The sequence below is a fragment of the Sturnus vulgaris genome, chromosome 2, assembly GCF_052056855.1.
Source record: "Sturnus vulgaris isolate bStuVul1 chromosome 2, bStuVul1.hap1, whole genome shotgun sequence".
In the NCBI taxonomy this organism is placed as follows: Eukaryota; Metazoa; Chordata; class Aves; order Passeriformes; family Sturnidae; genus Sturnus; species Sturnus vulgaris.
Window position 1 is genome coordinate 116845486 of NC_142244.1, and position 22150 is coordinate 116867635.

Sequence of the window (22150 nt, forward strand, 5' to 3'; positions counted from 1 at the left end):
AAAATTTTTTAGACCACGCTCTCCTCCCCCCTCCTACACCTTTTTAACAACAACATATAGAAACACCTCAGTCAGTTGTTAATTTAAATAATATTTTTTTAGTTTACTTTGGGAGACGAGGTTTTTTTTTTTTTTTGTTTGGCTCTAGGGAATTTTTTTTTTAAAGAAGAAAAAATCCAGGGGTTTTTTTTTTTGTGGCTTCACTTTTCACAAATTCCTTTTATATTCACAGCTTTCCTAAAAGCTGTGGCTTATGGCCTATGTTAAACTTATGGAATATTTACTTTTAAGAACGAACTGTTCAAAAAGTAAAAGTTTTTTTATTTTTTTATTTTCTTCCCAGTTTCAAACTGAAGCCAAGACACCCCCTGAAGCTGCTGAGTAAAGAAATTTCTACTCACTCATATAAATTCTCACAGATTGGATCTGCATTATTATTATTATTAATCTGATAATTGTTACTATTTGAATCATTATAGAGAGCTTCGAATTCCTCCACTTGCTCCCGGAGATATTCTGGAATTACAAAGGGTTCATTTGGAAAATCTCTGTACCTTAAAAAAGAAGAAAAAAAAAATAATAAATCAAGTTAACCCAGCCTTGGTGTTTTTAAGGGATTCTTCTCCAGCAATTTGGAGTTTGGGAAATAAAAGCAGAATTAAATACTCACAAATTATTTTCTTCTATAAATATCTTCTCTTCTTCTCGTGGTGCTGTACTAACTCCACTGGATAATACTAAAATAGACTAATTAAAAACAAATTTCTTTTAGTTTTTATCTCACAAAAGCTCATATAAAATAACCCACTGCAAAGACCAGCGATTGAATTTTGTTCTTTAAATTCATTATGAACTGCAAAATTTCCAGGTAAAATTATCAGTGCTAAGCCACAGCAAGGAAATTCTTAATTTAAAGTTATTAATTTCTTCTTCAGAACTTATTTGGGAAAAAGAAATTGGGATATTCAGCCCCAAATCCCCCTTTTTTTGCTGATTTCATTGAAATTTAATTGAACTTTCTTTTAAATTTGAGCTGTAACAAATTTATCAAGAGCAGGAGTTATCCCTAATTCCACATGTGACTCTGGTTATTTTTCTATACCACTACAGACATTTTAGTTGTCCTCATTTTTATCATCTAATAATTTAGAAATACACACAAATAAATGCACCTAAGTCAGAATAATAAATCCTGAGGAAAAATCTGAAGTTTATTCTCTGAAATTCTGAAAAATGACAAAAAGGTGAGGCTGGATCTGAGGTTTTCAATAAAGCAAAATCCTCCAAAAGGCAGCACAAAATTCAGGCAGAATAATAATCCAATAAAATAATGAAGGATTAATAACATTCCTGAGCATGAAATGGAATTTTTGACTTGAATTCCCATCTTCCCACATGGAAAATTAAAATCACATTAAATAATAATTCAGAATTAAGCCAGTGGAAGGTGCCTCCAGTCAGAGCCAAAGTTAGTCATAAATAAATTTTAAAATAGCTTTTATATGGATAAATTTTAACAAAACTGTAACATTTGAGTCTCTAAACACCTGAATTTTACTTCAGGAAAAGTTACTTCAGCAAGGAATCTACTCAAGGTATTTATTTAAAACAGCTCCTATCCATCTGCATGGCAGAAATTCTAAAAAAAATCCCCATTTTTAGGTGGATTTTTAGTAGCAAATAAATGGTATCTGCTTCCAAAGTTACTGACCTTTGAATCTTTCAAATTCTTCTTCCTGTTTTTGTTTTTAACTTTGATTTCATTATTCTGGAACAGAAAATAAAATGAAGGCACAGGATTGGCAAATATTGCTTCAGTTTTCCAAGGAAGACAAAGATGAAGGAAGTGAAATCTGAATTAATTCTTTAACAGGGTTGGGGTTCCACATGAACAGAATAATGACAGGTTAGATTAGGCTGTAACACTGAAATTAAAGCAGTTTTATTGTGCTGCTTTTCATTTCATTCTTGGATTTTCCCAATTCATGAAATGAAAAAGCAAAAAATTCTGCATTTTATTAATGTGCACATTTAAAATTCTGCATTTTATTAACGTGCACGTTTAAAATTCTGCATTTTATTAACGTGCACATTTAAAATTCTGCATTTTATTAATGTGCACGTTTAAAATTCTGCATTTTATTAGTATGTACATTTAAAATTCTTCATCTTATTAATGTGCACATTTAAAATTCTGCATTTGTATGTACATTTAAAATTCTGCATTTTATGAATGTGCACATTGAAAATTCTGCATTTAATTAATATGTACATTAATTAACTCCAAAGTTTTATTCTGAATCAAATCTCGGATTTGTAAAAGTAAATTTAACTGCAGACAAGAGCTTCAAATGAGGTTCCTCAGGCACAGAATTAACTGAAACACAAAATCTATTTCTGCCAATTGGGATGGATTTTAATGATGACACTGATCAAAAAGTGATTCAGAATGAGGCAGACTTGGAAAAATATTATTAAATAATTCAAAAATCAAATTATTTAAGAAAAGGGAGCTCAAAGAAGAGATTAAATCTCCAATAAATCTGAAGGAAATATTGCAAAATATTTCCTTTTCTAAAAGAGCAAAAAGTTCTTTTTGAGCTGAGGCCAATCAGAAATGAAGTTCACTTACTGATAAATTCTCATTTCCCTGCTTCTTTAATATAATGGTTGGGTCATCTGTTGAAAAGATAAAAGTCACAGTGATTGATGGAAATAAGAATATTTCATTTAATTTACAACCTAACTGTGAAATCACAGGAATTATTCTTCCAATCTTTTATCCAACACCACCAAAGCAGCTCCAAAACTGCAGCTGCAGAACTTTTAACATTCAAAACTGCACAATAAAAATGAAATTTTATTGGGAATGTTTGATCCCTTTGCCTACTCACCCATTTTATCAAAGAATTCATCTAAAGCTTGATGGAGGCCTGGAAAATGTTCTCTGTTTTCTTCTAAAAGCCATATAAAACAACGGGATTTCTCTAGGGGAGGGCTGAGGAAATAATCACAAATTTCTTGCTTTTCACCATCAGCTGCCACATAATCAAATTTATTTCCATATTTCTGGTTCCACAGTGGGGTTAAAATAGAAAGGTCAAGCTCTTGCAGAACTTGGCCATATTGAAGGATAAAGTTTTTTGTAGCTGTCAGACCTGAAAAAGATGGAAAAAAAAAATCCCAATATTTCATTCCAGCTTAGAATTTTTAGTGCTTCAAATGTGATATTCTTCTTCAAAGGGGAGGAGTTTGGTCTAGAATTAAATGTACAGATGATGTGAGAGCTTTTGTGTCTTGAAAATGCAAACAAAAAAAGAGGAGTGGGGTTGATATAAATGCCACTCTCACCAATTATTATTTGTATAATAATAACAAACTTTGGATCTATGAATCCTTGGAAGGATATAGATGTGACAGGGGAAAATGAAGAACCCCAAACCCCAAAATTCCATCTTTTTTCCATTAGAAATCCAACAGGAAACTACAGAGCACCAACACGAAATTATTTCCAAGTTTAACAGCAAAAAAAAAAAAAATAAAAAAGTTTAACACCGTTATTTACGCTCCAAAAACCAGATTATTGCTACAAATATCAACATTTAAGCCCATTCTGGAATTTCCAAACCATTTCATAAATGGTTCCAATTCTCTCTTTCCTGCATGAGCCAAAGGCCAGCAGAGCTCCTGGGTCACCCAGGTCGTGTTTCCCTCTGGGAATCAGGGGAAGCACGAAGAGGGGAAAATTGTATTTTGATTTTTTAAGAGGAAGGGAAGGGGAAAGCAGGGAATTGTTGCTGCACAGAACCCACCCAGGTTATCCAGGTGCTGCAGCCACTTGTGCACTTTGGGATCCACCTGTCCCAGCTGGCTCAGCACGTGCAGGAACCCCCTGCTCTGCACTCGAGATTTCTCCTGGATTAAGGAGCTGATGAGCTGCTCCAGCACCTCCTGGGAAGTGCCATTCATTTGGGAATAAGAGGTGAAATCTTCCTGTCTGATCACACCCCACTCCAGTAATTCCTTTAATAACTGGGCAGTGTCAGGGACAGCAGCTTGGATCTGCTGGGAATTCCTCTGGATGTGCTGCAGCACCTGGTCCCCAGCATATAAATCCTGGCCATAACCTGGAAAATTAAACAGATGGCATTAAAAAAAAACCCACAAAAAAAACCACAAAATGAGCAAGATTTCACGTCCTTACCACCATTCCAACCAATTTAAAAGCACAGGTAATTTGGATTAAGTGGTGTTTCTAACTATTTGCTTTACACTGAAAATTACAGGATTGAAAAAATTCTTTTTTTCCATATATCCTGAGCATTACTAATTTGATCCAACACTGATTTAGGATGAAGTCACAGTGACCTGCAGTGGGGCTCCAAGGATCACAACTAAAGACGAGCCAGAAAAAAGGAAAGAGCAAAGATTTAAAACAAAACAAACAGGAAATAAATGAAAGTGATTTTACAAATACACAGGGATGTGTAAATTTTCCCAAATTTATAAATTCCCAAATTTTCAGGATATGCCATTGAGCAGGGAACAGGCACCCAGAGAACCCCAAGCAAGGGATTAAAAAAAATACACCCAGAGTATTTAATAGGGAATCTTAGGAAATTATAAATTAATTCTATCCCAAGTTGACAATACAGACAAAAAAAACCAAAAAAACCTTCTAACATCTTTTTTTTTTTTTTTTTTCCTTGAGAAGCTGCAGGGGAAGTTCCCAGCTCTGGAATGGGGAGCAGCCAAATCCAGCAAGGCAAAAACTGAAGCTTTAAATGCCTACAAAGTCACAGACTGGAATATTCTTATTTCCCCCAATCATCTGAAATGTACTTTTCAAATCACTGCAGGTAGGAGATCAGTCTGTCTTTATTTGAGGTATTTTTTTTCTCTAACAGTGTCCCAAGGTGCTTTTCCTGAATTTTCCCATTTTCTGTTTGCCCATTTTCCCTTCTCACTCAGAATTGGAGCCTTTCCCCTCTCCAGGCTGATTCTGCAGGAACCAGCCAAGGAAAAATCCAAGTTTTCTACAAGGAATTAAACCATGCAGTAATTAAACCACACAGTAATTAAACCACACATTAACATCCCCCAGCTGTTTGGACAATAAAAACAGAAGGGAAATGAAATCAGTCTTAAGTAAAAATGCAGATTTTTCACAGGGGGGTGATGTTCAGTGTTAGGATTCTGCTGTGACTGAATTGGGGATATTGAGAATGTTGATTCCATTGCTTTGTGAGAACTCACAATCCCAGAATCCCAGGAGAACTGAGGTTGGAAAAGTCCTCCAGGAGCACCAAACCCAAACTTTGATCCCCACCTTGTCCCCAGCCCAGAGCTCTGAGTGTCACCCCCAGGAATGGGGACTCCAAAACCTCCCATTCTCCCTTTCCATGCAAAAATCAGCCCCAAAAAAATCCACATTTCCACGTACCCCTGTGCTGACTGTACTGGGATTCTTCATTTCCCTCCTGGTTTTCCTCAGCTTTTTTCCTGGCAGAATTCCTGGCCTCTTCTCGCGCTCGTTTTCGCCGCAGTTTTTTTTCTTGTTTCATTTTTATCTTCCTAAGACTGCAAGAAAGCAATTCAGCAGTGAGCCAAACATTGAACTGAGGTGAAAATATCCCACTGAAAACTACACAGAGAATAAAAATGGGTCTTCATTTCGAAGCAGAGAGCACAAAACTTCATAAAAACATCAATGTCCTCAAGATGGAACAACTGTGACTCCCATTGAAGATGTCGAATTTAGGATTGGCTTCAATACTCTAATTCTTCATTTATAACTCAGCATTTTCAATCAAATATTAACATTTTATTCCTTTCCTTTCTAAAAATCTATTTTGTTTGTCCTCTCAGCTTGATTGCTCATTATTTAAAGGTTACTTGACCAAAAAAAATTACAAATCCAGCTTTGTCAAAGGTCTGGGTATCAATAACTACAGCAGCACCAGAAAATACATTTTTATTTACACTTCCTACACATTCATACAAAATAAATTCTGTGGAACAATTTACATGCTTTTACCATTAGATTACAATGGATTTTACCAGAATTTTTTGATTTATCAGGCAAAGGGCAAGGGTAACTTTCCAAAATATTTGTAAAAAGGCATGAAAATCCCTCCTGCTTTGCTCTCAAATCGATTCCAACAGGACAAATCTTACCTTGAACATTTCTGTTTTATACAAGCCCTTGGTGGTTCCTTGAGTTTTGGGATTTTTTGTTCAAACTACCAAAATAAGGGATAGGAGAGGAATTAAATTTGGGTTATGACACAACAAACCCCACAATCATTCCTGCTTCTCTCAGGTCAATATTGCCCTGGGGAGAATTCTCCATTTTCCTGGAGCTCTGGGGATTCATTCCTGAAGGATTCTTGAATTTATTGAATTCCAGTCCCCATCCATGATAATCTGAGCAAGAGCACAAGGCAATTCCTGCTCCACTAGAACAGGAAATTTTTATTCCTGAATAATCCTCACATTCTGGTGTCAAGGCAGCATAATTTTTTTTTTTTTTTGCAGTTACATTCTCATTTTCACTTTATCCCCCTTAATATTCCAATTAATTTCATATAAAATACGACCATACTTACTTCACATTTTACCAGCCCAGAAGAACTGAAAATAACTATTTTTGAAATAAGGCCTTTACAATCAGGAGTAAAACACATTTCCTTAAGGAAATCCTGCAGGAGAAAAGGACACACACACACCAAAGGCATTTAAATCCACACACCATTTATGTTCCTGACACAAATTAATTTCTTAATTTGAGGTGAGCAAAGCAATTAAAGGAAGCACAATCCTAAACTCCTCCTGGATGCTCATTGAGAGCTGACTTGGGAAGGCTGAAAATCAAAAATCATGGAAAATCTGTGGCATCTTTTCTTCTTTTACTCCCTCCTCCAACTTCACACCCAAGAGTCAACTTCCAGAATACTTTTAGTTTCTTATTTCCCTTCACTTTATCCTGGCTGCTGAATTTTCTGGAATTCTTCTACATATCTCAATGCCAGGATCTTACAAAAAATAAAAATTCCAGTCTGGCAAAGGCCTCACCTTATCATTTTTATCACTGTAGCTCGTTGTTTTCAGCTTTTTCCAGCAGCTGATGTGGAACTCCACTCTGCACTGCTGGCAGCAAATAACACGTATAAAACCCTAAAAAATGGCAAAAATGGAACACCTTGAAATAAAATCACAACAAAAAAGCAATGCTCAGCTTAGCAGATCACATAAAAAGGGGCAGAAAATATGTCAAGTTTTACTTCTCAAAACTTTCTAAGCTAAAAATTTACCTTAAAGTCTGGGTCTGTAAAATATATTTGGATTTTGGAGTAGCCATGGCACTGCTGATATCGACAAACAGCATCAGGCTCTGGAGGGAATTTACATTCCTCAATACAATTCCTTAAAGCCATCTGGAAAACACAGAATTATGAGAGACAAACTATGAGAGCATAGAAACCAGGAAAAAAATTCAAAATCTACTCACAAACTCCTGGGGACTGCAGTGAAACACATCCCTCTTGGAAATCAGTGACTAATCCCCAAAAAACCAATTTTTTTCCTAGTGAAAGCCAGGCAAGATTGGCCTTTTATGGCCAAAATATTCCAGGGATTCCTTGAAGTGCTGGCAGCTCACAGCTTCACATACACAAAAAAAAATTAAAAATGCAGGTTTATCCTGAGCCAGTGTCTCACATCCTGACCCATTCCAAAGGGTTTTATCATTGTCCAAATGATAAAACAAATTATGGGGTGAAAAAATGGGAGTTTTTTGGTCATTTCTGAAGATTCCCAGCACTTCCAGAGTGTCTCACCCCACACCTGGGCTAAGGATCAAGCTCAGACCTGGCCCTGGGAGGTGTCCCAGGATAATTTCTGAGGAAAGGCAGCAGAGTGGATGTGAAAATGTGAAATTTGAATTGAGCCCAGATTAATAAAACATCACCAAGAAGAGAGAGAGGCCTGATAAAGCCTGGCAGAAATGAGCATTACCCACAGGTCCCAATGCATTGCTGGGTCCAGATTGCCTGTGAGGAATCCTCAGGTTGGGTTTTGGTAGGAAAAAAAACCCAAAAATGCTGATTCTGCCCCAAACTCTGCAGGTCTGGGCAGTCTGGCCAAGTTCATTTGTTATTGTTAAAACATTTAATCACAGAATGATTATCTGCAGATTATTCTTTTATTGAAGAGCTCTGGGAATCAGGGGTGCAGACCCAAATCTGACTCTGACACAGATCCCATATAAATATATTTTTATACCCTATCTAAATTAATTATTAAATCCATATTGGTCTATTGTACACATTGATCTGATCCAAGAATGAATTCTTGTCATTCTTGTCAAAAATCCTTTCTCAGGATTCTTATTACAATTAAACAATAATTATATTCAATTACCAAACAATCATTAAACAATCCTATCATTTATCAAATGATGATTATGCAGGTGGAGCTTCACATGACCTAGAAATAAATAAAACTCAATATTCATTCCCAGGGCCCAGTTCCCTTTCCCAACCTTTACCAGACCCAACTTTTCTTTCCACCCCCTGAATCCATGGGATCCAATTCCCATAATTTCACAAATATTTTAACCCTATGCTGTCACATTCACTGAAAAACCTTCCAGCTCGTGGTGCCAGATTTTTCCAGTCAAACTGGGAATTTTACCACATAAATCCCAGTTTTTTAACCAGGAATTATATGGTCAAAATCTCCTTTTTTTGTTTTAAATTCTCAACTTTCCCATTTTTGCCAGCTCAGGTTTTTAAGCAGTTCTCCCCAGAATTGTGTTGTGTGTTCACACCTGGGAGTTTGGGAACATGCATGGAAGAAAATCAAACATTATCCCAAAATGATTGGGGCTGGAAAAGAGCCCCAAGATCTGAGCTGTGACAACCTTGTCACTGAGTGCCACACCCAGACCCTGCCAGGACACCTCTGATAAAGGATAGATGGAAAAAAGAGAAATGAAAAAACGAGAAATGAGAAAAAGAAAAATGAAAAAAAAGAAAAAAAAAACAAAAATGAAAAAAAAAACCAAAAAATGATAAATGAAAAATGGAAAATGGAAAAATGGATAAATGATAAATGGAAAAATGATAAATGGATAAATGGAAAAATGGGTAAATGGAGAAATGGAGAAATGGATAAACAATAAATGGAAAAATGGAAAAATGATAAATGGAAAAAATGGAAAAATATAAAATGGAAAAATGAAAAAAAAATGGAAAAAATGGAAAAAATGGAAAAAATGGAAAAATGGAAAAAATGGAAAAAATGGAAAAAATTGAAAAAATGGAAAAAATGGATAAATGGAAAAACGTTAAATGGAAAAATGGATAAATGATAAATGGAAAAATGGAAAAAAATGGAAAAATGGATAAATGATAAATGGAAAAATGGAAAAAAATGGAAAAATGGATAAATGGAAAAAATGGAAAAAAAGATACATGGTAAAATGAAAAATGATAAAGAGAAAACTGCCACACCTGCTGAGCTCACACAATGCCTGTTCTCCAAACCCCCTGGCCTGCACAATTCCCATTGTGTAGAAGAAGCAGAACTGGAATTTCAGAATTTCAGCCTCAGTGCCTGCCAGCTCACTCTGAGGTCTGAGCCTCACACAACCCCTGCCCTGCTGCCTCCCACCCTTCCTTCAGCCCACATCTCCCTAGGATTTTGGCAGGACAATTTTCTGATTTTTTTTTTTTTTTTTAAGCATACCTGTAAAGTCTCTATTCGTGTCTCCTCGATGACCTGGGTTGTTCCTGGCCAGGTTAAAACTCCAGGGACAATCTTGAAATCAATCATCAGCTTTGCAGTCAGGAATTGGTCCAGGGCATGAGCAAACCTGCAATTTGGAACAGATAAAACCCATTCCCATCTCCTGGGATGAACTCCCTAAAAACTCCCCCCCACTCATTTTATCCTTCCAAGAGCAAAGAGTGGTGATGAGAGGATGGGGGATGAGAGAACACCTGAATTTTCTGTTTCTCTTCCAGATAAAACAGCCCAGGTGGGAGGCAGGAAGGGATGAGCCCGTGCTCCCAAGGGATCCATGGATTGGGAATGCAGGGGGAGTGACTGAGCAGGAGGGGACACAGGACTCTCTGCCTGGACTTGGGTTTTCCCTGAGCTCACACAGGGACAATGGCAATGCCTGGAGGAGCCTGGATGGCCACAGTGCTGTCACCTGGGCAGGGACATTTGTGGGGGGGTCAGGACTGCCAAGGAAATGAGTCACAACCACAGGAATGGGATTCCTGGATTCCATCCAGCCAGGTGAAATTCCCTCTGAGCATCCTCCACCCCCCTGAGCAGGTGCTTTTACCATCCCACAGGAGGAAGGGGAGAAGGTTTGGCATCAAAACTTCTTTAGCTGGCATTATTTTGGCACTGCAAGGGTGGGCAGGGAGGTGGGGACCATTCCCTGAGGAATGGCAGAGCCCCAATTCCAGCTGCAGCTCAGCCACAGCTGGGCACGGCTCTGGCACCTCAAGGAAAGCAGGGACAGAAGGAAAAACATCTGCACAAAACCTCGTTTTTTTCAGGGGGAAAAAAACCTCCCCCATTGCCCATCCCTGTGAGCAGCTCAGAGGGAGCAGAGTCAGGAATGAGGGAGTGAATTCCAGCCTGGGATAAAAGAGGGGAAGGGAAAGGAGATTTTCGTGGTTTCCCTTTGCTTCCCACTCCCCAGTTCTGTTTTAATGGGCAATAAAAGTCATTTTTCCTCACGTTGAATGTTACCTGGGAGGGATCAGGGAGTGTTCTCCCTGTCTTTGCCTCCACCCCAGAGCTTTCCCATGGAATTTCTCCCTTTTCCCACAGATCCCAGCTGGACAAGGAGCTCCCAGCCAGCCCACCACGAGCCTTTAGGGGGGATTCTGATCCCACAGAGCACCAGGGATATCCCAAAATCCCTCCACGAGCTCCCACAGAGCACCAGGGATATCCCAAAATCCCTCCACGAGCTTCCACAGAGCACCAGGGATATCCCAAAATCCCTCCACGAGCTTCCACAGCTCCCACAGAGCACCAGGGATATCCCAAAATCCTTCCACGAGCTCCCACAGATCCCACAGAGCACCAGGGATATCCCAAAATCCTTCCACGAGCTCCCACAGAGTACCAGGGATATCCCAAAATCCCTCCACGAGCTTCCACAGCTCCCACAGAGCACCAGGGATATCCCAAAATCCCCCCACGAGCTTCCACAGCTCCCACAGAGCACCAGGGATATCCCAAAATCCCCCCACGAGCTCCCACAGCTCCTGCCCCCATGGCAGCTGGGATTCCCAGCAGGGAGAAATTCCACCAGGAATTCCTGGATGGGTGGGAGCAGCTCCAGCTTTTTTTTTTTGCTTTTTGTTTTTTGTTCTCACTTTGTTTCTCTGCATTCCAGGCTCTCCCTGTCCCTCTGGGATGTGCCAGCCCTGGAACACCTCCCTGTTTGTCTGCTCCAGGGAATTTGTGACTCACTGGAGCCTTATCTCAGCCCAAGGTCACTCTCCAGCTCCCCAGCGATGAGATAAAGCCATATTTCTTTAGGATGCATTTTTTTTTCTTCCCCCAGAACAAAGAGGTTTTGTTCATTTCCTCTGAGCTCTCCCCCACTGCAGGGCTGTGAGCCCTGAATCCCAAATATTCCCTCCAATCTGCTCCTCAGCAGGAACAAACTCCTCCTCTTGTATTAAATCCATTGTATCAAATCCACCTGCTGGATGAATTTCATGATTAAAGAAAAATTAAAGCCCTCACCAAGCACAGTTCCTCAATTTAAAAGATTTTTCCCATCAAACCCTGAAATTTTCCATCAGACCAACCTGTTTTGCCTGAGGTAAACTTTTCCAATTCCATAGTGTGCCAAACAAAAACAACTTTCTTCTGGATGTTCCTCAATTATTTTCTTAAACTGATGTTCAGCTTTTGTCAATGCCTTCAAAAGAAATGGGAGACACAAACACATGGAGTTTTGCCAGAATATTTCCACTTTTCCTGGGTTTTATCTCCTTTAGTGTGGGTCAGTGAGTCCTGTTCCTTGATCAGTCTTAGGAACAGTAAATGGATTTACACACCCTTGTGATCACAGGCAAAACTTCCCTTTCATTAAAAAAAAAAAAACCACCCTAATTTATTCTGTAAACATGGATTTGCTGTAACATAAAGGAATTAAATGACTGAGCTCATCTATTTATGAATCCTGCAGGAAGAAACAGCCAAAAAAAAAACCCCAAAGCCAGTTCTGGTTTTGCATTTTCCACAACTCAAAACAACTCCTGGTTCGTGTTTTAGGAACAGAATATTTATGTTCTGTACACCAGTGCAGAGCAGAAATAAAAATTATTGACTGTCATTTCTTGATACTTAGATGCTCACTTGAAAGCTTACAAAGAAATTTTATTTGATAGCCTAATTCATCCAAAATCATCAAGGATTTAATCCCAGATATTCAACTGCACAATTCCAAAAATGTGTCCTGAGGTTTCCTTCCTCCCTCATCTTCTCAGTTAGGAAAACACAAAAAAATGGATGGGAAACTTCCTGAGCTAGAAATTGGAATTAAGGCAATATTTCAATATAAAATAGATAAAAATAAATATATAGCTAAATAAAAATACAAATAAGTTCATATCCTACCTCAGGGTGTCCCATTCCCAGGAGAGCAGTGGCATGTCCATAGAGGAATATAACATAATTAATATTAAGAACATTCACATACTGAAAAAAAACAACAAAAACAAAAACAGAGTCAAATTATAGTCACAGCACAATTAAATATTAAAAATATTGTCAATTAATTAAGAGAAATCCAGGATGACTTTTGGGTCAATGGCTTGATTGGGTAAGGACACACAGACACCAAATTTCACAGAATTTGCCACCAAAACCCTTTTTACCTTTCATTCTTATGACTCAAGGTTCATTTAACTATCACATCAAGCCCAACCAACAACGGTGCTTTTATTTAAAAAAAACACAATATTCGATCCAAATATTTGCTATCACTCTTCTAAGAAACTTAATTTGGGATATTTTGGAAATAAATGCAGGTGTGTGTGTCTGACATTCCTAAAATATGAGGGAATATTTGTCCCAAAAAATATTTTTCCCAGCCAACAATTCACTAAAATCATGATTATTTTAGAGGAAGGGAGGAATGGCACAGGATGGTGGAGGCTGAAACTTCCAAAGGAGAGAATTGTGCAGATTTTACCGAAAATCCTGAGGTGCACAGGATGCTCAGGAGTTGGGAAAATGCTCTTTCAGCTCCATGGCACTGCTGCTCCAGCAGGGCTCTGCAGCCATCCCGAGCCAGGGACTTCACATCCTCGGGCAGAGTGTTGAAATCCACCTGCAATGTACAGCCAAAGTCAGTCAATCTGAAAAAAAAAAATGAATTTTCCTCCCCTTTTTCCTTTTTTTTTTTTTTTTTTTTTTTAATATATAAATAATAATATTTTTGGTAAATGTTTTTTACATATCCTGTGCTGCTGTTGGGTTGGGGGTTTTTTTTTTCCACCTTCTTCTCATGATTTGCAGCAATAATCAGGATTGTTATGGGGGAAGGAAGGAGTGGAATTTGAATTTCTGGGGGGGGAAAAAAAAACCAAAAAAACCAGGTTATTTCTCAGAGTTTACCGTGAATTCTGGAGTATTTAAGGCTCTCAGCAGGGGAAATAAAATTGGTCCATCCCTGTCCACCAAGGCTGCACCACCCTCCAGCCCAGGGCATTTTACATCTGCACTGAAATCCACCTGCAAGGGTTAAAAGGCAGAAAGTTCAAAAGAAACCAACTTTTTTTTTTTTTTGTGTGTGTTTTTTAAAATTATTTTTCTTTTTTGTTTGTTTTTTTGTTTGTTTTCTTTTTAATTTTCAAAAGCAAGCAAATGACTTGTTTTGCAAAATAAATGTTTGATAAAATACTTCTGCCACAGCCAAGTGGAAATTTCTGCTTCCTCTTAAATTGTTTCACCACAATTCCATTTTTCAAGCAGCAAAGAAAGTGCATTTTTATAAAACTCTTGGATTAGATTCTCATGGAGCTGCTAATCTCTGAAAAATCTGGTTTTTATTCTAAATTTCTCTCCAGAAAGCTGCAACTTCAATTCAAGCATCATTTTAATTCTTTTTCCATATAAAAAAACCCAAAAGCACAACCCAGACTTCTGCTTTTCCTCACTTTTTGTATCCAAATGTTTTTTTGGAACAGCTGAGAATTTTTTTCCTTCTGCAACACTTTGTGTCCAGCTCGTGCTGGAAAGTTTCAGAGTGCATTATTTTATTTTGGATTTTGTTATTATGTTATATTCAAATTATATTTTGTTTTCATTATTGATACTTTCTGAAATCTGCAGGAATTTCCAGCAGGGACATTGTAAATAAAGAAGATTTCTTTTCATTTCCTAAAGCTCCTGGGTTAATGCTGTCCCATGCATTATAGAACAAAATTAATTATATTCATTTCCTGGTAAATTACATCACATATAAAGCAGATTAAATTAATGAAAATTTTCCTTTCAACACCAGCAATGAATTAACAAAACAAAACAAAAAAGTATTTTATAGGAAATAAGAGATCTTAGTGCAGGTAGAACCTGAACATTCTTCTCCTAAATTCAGTTTTGTCCTGTGATGTATTTAATCAGAACAGAGATTTTTGGTATCTAGATCCCCCAATTAACAGGGATAAAAGAATTAATTTGTGCATCCCCATCATTTCCTTCAGGAATTTATTGGTGCTAAGACCAGAGAAGGAGAATTTTCCCTCAATGTATGAATTTCACAGTGTTTGCAACAGCCATTGCACAAAATTGGATATTTCCAAATGAATCCAACACTGGAAAACATTTCAATGAAATTTGGGAATTTTAAAATCCCTGAGTGATCCCAGCCAGGTTTTACAGCAGGAGAAGAAAGGGAAACCAGAAGAAAAAGAGAGAATAAATCAATTTAAATCAATTTAACCACAGAATTTCTGCCTCTGGTCAAAGCAGAGCACAGAGTGTCAAATTTTGGAATTAACCAAGATTTTGTGCAATATTCCTAAAAAAACAACAAATCATTTCCAATTTAATGTTGAATTCCCATTACCTGTGGCACAGCACAGAAACTTTTATCCTCCATGGCTTTAGACTCCCCCTTCAAATCCACAGGATCCCTACAAAAAACAGCACAAGGCTTTGTAAATCTGCTTTAAATCTCAATTTATTCTCAGTGAACTTTGATTTTCATGGGTCTGATCAACTCCCCCCCAGCAATTTTGGAGCTGGTTCAGCTGCTTTGAAGAGCATTTATTCCAAACTAATTAAAAATATTCCCCCTCCTTGAAGTGAAAGGAAAAAGAAGTCATTGATAATTCACTGAAATGACCTTTCCTGTGGCAAAATTTCGAATTTCCATTTCCCTACCTACACTGGCACTCAAAAAATTATGGGAGAACAACAGGATTGCACTGAAATAAATCCTGAATAAAAGAAATTCGGATTTGTGGTCACACTTAAAGATTAGGACTATTAGGAATAATGAGGTTTCCTAAAAGCTTGGGGAAAAATTTTCTTTAATAGAAACTTCCCAATTTCCAGGTAAAAAAACCTGTTTGGCTGCATTCTCATCCTAAACACAACCAAAAATCTCTGGAGCATGGTGGCCCCAGCAGCACTGGAAATTATGAATAATTTCCTCTGATAAACTCTGTTGGAATTGGCAGCATAAATATTATCCATAAAAATCCACATTTTTACCTCAATTAATTAAATTTTGGCCTCATTCCTGTTTTAAAGGAGCATCCATAGCCTTAAAAATCAGATTTTTGATGGTGCTTTAAGTGAAAATTGGAGCCAACAAACAACTAAAGGACTCCAAGCAAATTTCTTTCCTAATATAAAACTCATAAAACCAGATTTCATCTTTTTCCTGAGCTCAGGGAGTGCAGAGGAGTTTGAAAAATTCTTTGGTGCAAAGAGAGCTTGGAAATGAGGTAAGAGTGAGTTACAATTATTGCTGTAACAACTGAAACAAAACTCCTCTGCTTTAACAGCAAATATTCAAATTATGCCTCCATTTACTAAAAGTCAGCTGGGCATGGAAGATATTCAGGGGAAAAACTGGAATTTTGGGAATTTTATCCATTATCAGGATGTAAAAAGTTACACAAAGCCACCAGCAATGAGCAAGCAGCAAATCCAAGTTGCATTGATCTTACATAAAATAACTCAAAATAATAATAATTAATTTAAAAATAAATAGCATTTCTTACCTTATCTTTTCATAAGTTTCACAATTTTTGGTTTTTGGCTTTCGTTTGTTTTGCTGACTTTGGTCTGTAATGAGAAAAAGGATTTTAAACAAAATGAAAATCACTTAAAACAAGCAAATAAAAAAATGCACTTGGAACTCCAAATTGGCTTTATAAATGGTAGATCTTAAAAACTGACAAGGTCTAAATTAACACAACCAAAAGGTGTTAATACCATTAATTTCATTTTAGTTTTGTTCCATTGTATATAGGATTAACAAAATCCTAAAAGGAAAAGATTTCAAACTTCAAATAGAAGAATTTGAAAATCCTGCAAGACATGACTCCAAGAAATTGTGATTATTGAAGTGATCTACAGGCTAAAGAAATCAGTCTGTCCTATAAAAGCAGAGTTGGTAATATTATACATGTATTTCTAATTATTATGTAATTATATTTATTATTATAGTATATTATTATATTGTAATTATATTACAGTGCTGTGTATTACAGCACATACATTATATGTTAGGTAATGTATTATAAAACAACATTATGCAATATTTTATATAAAAATTATTTGGATTTTTTTTTTTTTTTTTTTGTTATACTATTAGTGACCAGTCAGAATTTCCAAAGGGAATAACAAATCCCCAGGGAAGTTCAAATTTCTCTGGAAAAATTTTGAGGATGAATGAAATCAATGAGGAAATGTTGGATGACAAAAAACAAGGAAGGATTTATCACTTTGAACTTTCAAATTTTAAATCACAGACTTCACACAAACACTTCAAAATTCCAGAGATCCAACCCTGGGGAAACAATTCCTGAGCAACCAAAAAGGAGAAAATGTGGTTTATTGTTTAATTGGGATGGACAAACCCAGGAATTCCTGCCATTAACTGCAAAATCATCTTTTTTATTGGACACACCCACAGGAAAAACAATCCAGCACCTGCATCGAAACTTTTGGGCACTGGGTTATTGTTATGCTGAAAATACCAGAAAATCAAATTTACAAACAGGAGGAGGAGTTATTAATGTGAAATAGGAAATTTTAGCAACCACCTGTGCTTAAAAAAAAAAATGACATTTAAGATGATTTTAAACACAAAATACTGAGAGACAGTGGAAAAACCCAGCTCCAGCCCCGAGTGCTCTCCCTGCAGGCAGGGGAGGTGTCCCATGAACATTCCTCTGTTAAATCCTGCCCGGGGCCACTTCAAGCCTTGTGCCAGGAGCCATTTCTCATCAAAAGCTCCTTAATGACCCCAAAATTTCCATGAGTCAGCACAAAAATCCCGAGTCACCGGGAATGAACAGGCTCAGAAGGATTGCATGGATCACTCCTGGAGGGGATGGCTGCAGGAACACGGGGCAGCTCCAAATGCACCGAAAATCACCATAAATTCCTCTAAATAGAGATATTGGAATGATGGGAAATCAGAATTCTTCTGAAAACCTCCAGCACATCAAACTTTAACCACCCTAAGGCTGAGATATTTCACGTTTTCTTCATTTGATGTGTTGCTTTCCCTTAAGGAACCAATGTTAACTCACAACAAAATCTCAGTGAAGAGAAAAGAAACCATTTCACCATCAAAGGAAGAAATCAATCACCATTATTTTTGCACGGAGTGATCCAATTTCAAAAGCCATTCAACAAAAATCGCTGCAGAAACAATTCCCATAGAAACAACTCCTCCCCTACAACACCCAACTTCAAATGCAGCTTCCAGATCAAATAAAAAAAAACTTCTAAATACAGGCAAAAAGCAAATTCAGCTGATTCACAGTTAAAATACTTAAGGAAATGTATTAATTCCAAAGAAAATAGCATTTACTTACCCCACAAACACTTTAAAATATTAGAAGTAGAATTACTTTTCCTAACACTTTCCATTAGGAGTAACCAAAGATATTTAATAAAAATATACACCAGCTCAAAGAAACAATACATGAAGACCAAAAATAGGAAGTAGCAGGAAAAATTAATCAAAAAGGCCAATAACTTTACAATAATAAAATGTAGCATTAAGTTCTTTTCCATTAAACTCCTGCAAGTTCAGTGAACAAAGGCAAAGGAGGAAAAAAAAAGAAAAAAAAAGGCTCTTCCTCCCCACCCACAACAAACTGGGGCCAGCCAGTCACTGGGAGCCTCCTCCTCCTTTCAAATCAAATATTTTGCTCTACAAAACAAGGGGGAGGAGAAAGGGGGAACAGAAAGTGAAAATAAAGCAGGGAAAATAAAGCAGAAACAGGGGGTGAACACAAGATGGGTGAAATGAACGCACTCAACTCATGTCGTGGTCTTTGGCCAAGAATTGTCAGATTTCTCCCAGAATTATTCCCCCTCTTCATTCCTCAAATCCTCCAAAATTCAACCACTCTGGCCCTTGTGCAGCCCCCCTGTGCCTCCCCACCCTGCCAGGGAAGAATTGCTAATTTAATGCCTGTGAGAAATGTGATTCATTGTAACTATATTAACAAAATCGTACTCACATCAATAGAAAATAATTGTTAAAAAAAAAAAAGGAAATGAGTGAGACAAAGCAGATGGAATCCTCCAGATGTTGATGGGAGTAATAGAAGGATTAGGTTTGAGAAGCAGCATCTGGAAATAAAAAGTTTTGACCTTGGAATGGTCAAATTGGGACGAGTCCAGGCATGGGACTTGAATAAAGTTTGATTGTGGGAATTTATGAGTTACAGATTAATTACAAAACCCCAAGCTGAGAGTGCCTGAGCTACCTGGTGAAGACAAAGAGCCTTCATGAGAAATTAAACCCCCAAAAGGATGAGAGACCCCTAACTACCAACAGAGCATGCACAACACAACATGGAGATGCAGATTTCAGGAACAGAAACTAGCAGGAGCTTTCCAGAAAATTCTGTATCAATATGTATTAACATATTAATTAGGTTTGATTTTTTTTGGTCTGTGAGGAGGGTTGAGCCCCTCCCTGTATCCCCAATGGGTTTTGCTTATGCTTTAATTATATTAAATTACTCACTGCCAAATTTTGGATATGCTCAAATACATCTCTCCAATATACTTGGATTGCATTCATTTTTATACAATTGTTGCTATTAAAAATTTTGTTGCTGAATTTAATTTTGTTGTCTGACAAATTGGACAAATGGAATGACATCGATAACGATGGCCAATTTCAGCCTCTGGCATTTCATGTGTGACACAAGAGGAGAAGGGGAATTTTCAGTCCCCCTGAAGTTGGGGATAAGAGCTCAGAGCCCAACTTGCAGAGGAGATAAAAGAACATCAGGGAGACACAGAGGATGCTGCACACAGCTGGAAACTGGGGGGGAACAGATAATGAGGAATACAGAGAGGTTGGGGCAAAATTAAATTACAGGAAACAACAGCACACGCCCAAAGAGGAGCTCAAGGAAAGGAAACTCGAAATATTGGGGGGGGCTCAGTGAACACAAGCCCAAAAAACTCTCCAGGGCCACGAATGGACCTCCAGGAAGAGGTGGATGCATGAAATGAATTCCAGGAAAAGCAATGTGGAGGTGTCTGGGCACTGAGGATAAGGAATGGCTGATTCTGAACCCTTCAGATCGGGTTAGAAAGTTTGGGTTTGGCTGTTTCAGCATCACCTCCTGCAGCTCAAAGCCATCCCCTGGCTCCTCCAGGTCCCTCTCCAGCTCCCCTGGAGCCCCTTTAGGCACTGGAAGGGGATTTAAGATCTCCCTGGAGCCTTCTCTTCTCCAGGCTAAAAATTAATCATTATTAAACAATTGCTTGAACAAACAGTGCACTCAATTATCCACAATTGTGAGAGATGGGGACTCATGATCAGAACCCAAATTTCTGTGAGCCACATGTGCTTATATACCATGCTCAGGAAGGCTGGCAATTATTTTACTACATTCACTGGGTTAAACATCACACAGATCAACTTTACATTTCTGCTTGATTCAATCTTCTTTCCTGTCAGCCACTCTTGATCCAATCTTCTTGTCATCTTCAAAGCTCTGTTGGCTCTTGCCAAGGCATCTTGGTTATCAAACTGCAAATGCTCATCAAATCCACAGAACTCTCTGTCTTAGCTCCCACACTCAAGTATCACTTATAACCACTTATACTGTGTAATAAATTGATTAAAATCCCTTTCTCGAATCATTATCTCCATCAACTGAAATACAGGATTTATTTGACCTGTATCAGTTATTGGAGTGTGTAAAACAGGAGTGTGTAAAACAGATGGAGTGTGTAAAACACAAGGATGCAGGGATTGAATTAAAGCCTTTAGAGAAATTAAAATACATGAAGCCACACAGACATGAAGTAGAAGCTTTAGTTTTAAGTAAGGAGAAATATTATTATGTCACACAGATATGAAATAGAAATATAAGTCCTAGTTTAAGTAAGAATATGCTTTAAGTGCTTTGAGAGAGTATAAAGTTCAAGCCAAGGTAAAAGTTCAGAAACTTATCCCCAGACATAATAAAAACATATTAAGAACATTGTTTGCATTTTCTAGATAGGACAGAGCCATTTACATGAATAGAGCTATATGAGTAAATTATGTGTAAGAATTAACACTGCTTTTGTATTTTAAAAATAAGATTCTAATGGGTGAAGGAGGAATGTTTTAGGTTCGTGTTTGTAGCTCATTGGGTTGATGCCTTGGGTTTGAGCTTTTCTATTTTCCAGAATCTCTGCTGCTTAGTGTGTGACTCTGAACATTCATATTCGGTGTCAGTAAGTTCTCTTCACAGGGGAGTGACAAAACAATCCCTTTGTAGCTGGAGAATCAAGGACACCCAAAAATCAGAACCAACAGCGAGGGAAAAGGGGCAAACCAGGGGGCTGAGACTTCATAGCCTGGGGCTGTGCTTGGATAATTGACCCCAATGTGTAAATGAACCAAAACTTATAAAAGTGTAAAAACTCGTGACCAGGATCCATCTTGGATTTGATTTGGGTGCAGCCCCAGCCAGGCTCCTGCACTGCCCAAGGTGAATCCTTTCAATAAATTCCCATTTTATCCCTTTTGCTCTGTCTGGTCTCTGTTCCAGCTCAGCCTTTCCAGGCACCAGGTGATTTATCAATAAAAACCCTTGGAGGGAAAAAATCATCATCATCACCATCATCACTACCAGCACACACATGGAAGAAGAAGAAACAGAAGAAGAAGAAGAAGAAGAAGAAGAAGAAGAGGAGAAGAAAAGAAGAAGAGAAGAAGGAGAAGAAAAGAAGAAAAGAAGAAGTACCAGGGAGTTGCTGCTGCCTCTGCTCAGGACTCTACACTAGAAAGCTTTTCATGGACTTTAATACTTTGAATTCTTCAAGCTTTGCATTTATGCAATGAAGATAAAACTGCATACATAATAAACATAAATATTGCATTTATGCAATAAACAACTTTAGAGCATCCAACTACTGCTCTTGTCCCTTTGAAGACCCATGGATACCTCAGCAATCAAAATCTTGGGTTTGCCATCCTTCATCCTGAGGGACAAACTCCAGAAAGGATCAATTCCACATAAACCAGTGCCCAGCTCTGCCACTAAACCTGGATCCACCACACCCACACTCCTCCAGGAGAGGGGATTTAGAAAAGCAGGAATTCCCCACCCTCCCAGGGAACAATTCCCAATTCCCAAAATCCCATCAAATCCTACTCTGGAGCCATTCCCTGTGTCCTGTCCCTCTCCAGCTCTCCTGAAGTCCCTTCAGGCTCTGCCAGGGGCTCTGAGCTCTCCCCAAAACCTTGCCCAGGCTGAAGAATCCCAATTTTCCCATCCTGCCTTCAAATAAAGTCTTCATTCTTCTTCCCTGACATCTTTCCAACAAAAACATCTCGAGATTTCCTGTGCACCCTTCCCTCCCACAGCTCCCACCTGCCAAGAAATCCCTG

General features: G+C 37.9%; 1 protein-coding gene across 7 annotated transcripts in view; it reads right to left on the reverse strand.

Annotated features, from left to right (window-relative positions):
* Positions 1-22150, reverse strand: part of TTC3 (tetratricopeptide repeat domain 3) — a 49974-nt gene that overhangs the window by 11046 nt on the left and 16778 nt on the right. For 5 of the 7 annotated variants that reach the window (XM_088160485.1, XM_088160486.1, XM_088160484.1 and 2 more), the window contains 18 exons: positions 16284-16347; positions 15119-15185; positions 13666-13782; positions 13241-13378; positions 12664-12744; positions 11850-11962; positions 9751-9877; positions 7314-7436; positions 7075-7176; positions 6609-6701; positions 6178-6242; positions 5444-5580; positions 3813-4127; positions 2895-3158; positions 2633-2679; positions 1712-1768; positions 671-747; positions 402-554 (listed from right to left, as the gene is read on the reverse strand). In XM_088160485.1, the coding sequence (XP_088016611.1) occupies positions 402-554; positions 671-747; positions 1712-1768; positions 2633-2679; positions 2895-3158; positions 3813-4127; positions 5444-5580; positions 6178-6242; positions 6609-6701; positions 7075-7176; positions 7314-7436; positions 9751-9877; positions 11850-11962; positions 12664-12744; positions 13241-13378; positions 13666-13782; positions 15119-15185; positions 16284-16347 (2140 nt within the window). Of the gene's footprint in view, positions 1-401; positions 555-670; positions 748-1711; positions 1769-2632; positions 2680-2894; positions 3159-3812; positions 4128-5443; positions 5581-6177; positions 6243-6608; positions 6702-7074; positions 7177-7313; positions 7437-9750; positions 9878-11849; positions 11963-12663; positions 12745-13240; positions 13379-13665; positions 13783-15118; positions 15186-16283; positions 16348-18110; positions 18393-22150 lie in introns of those variants that run through there. The other 2 variants (XM_088160489.1, XM_088160487.1) reach the window with 2 other exon arrangements.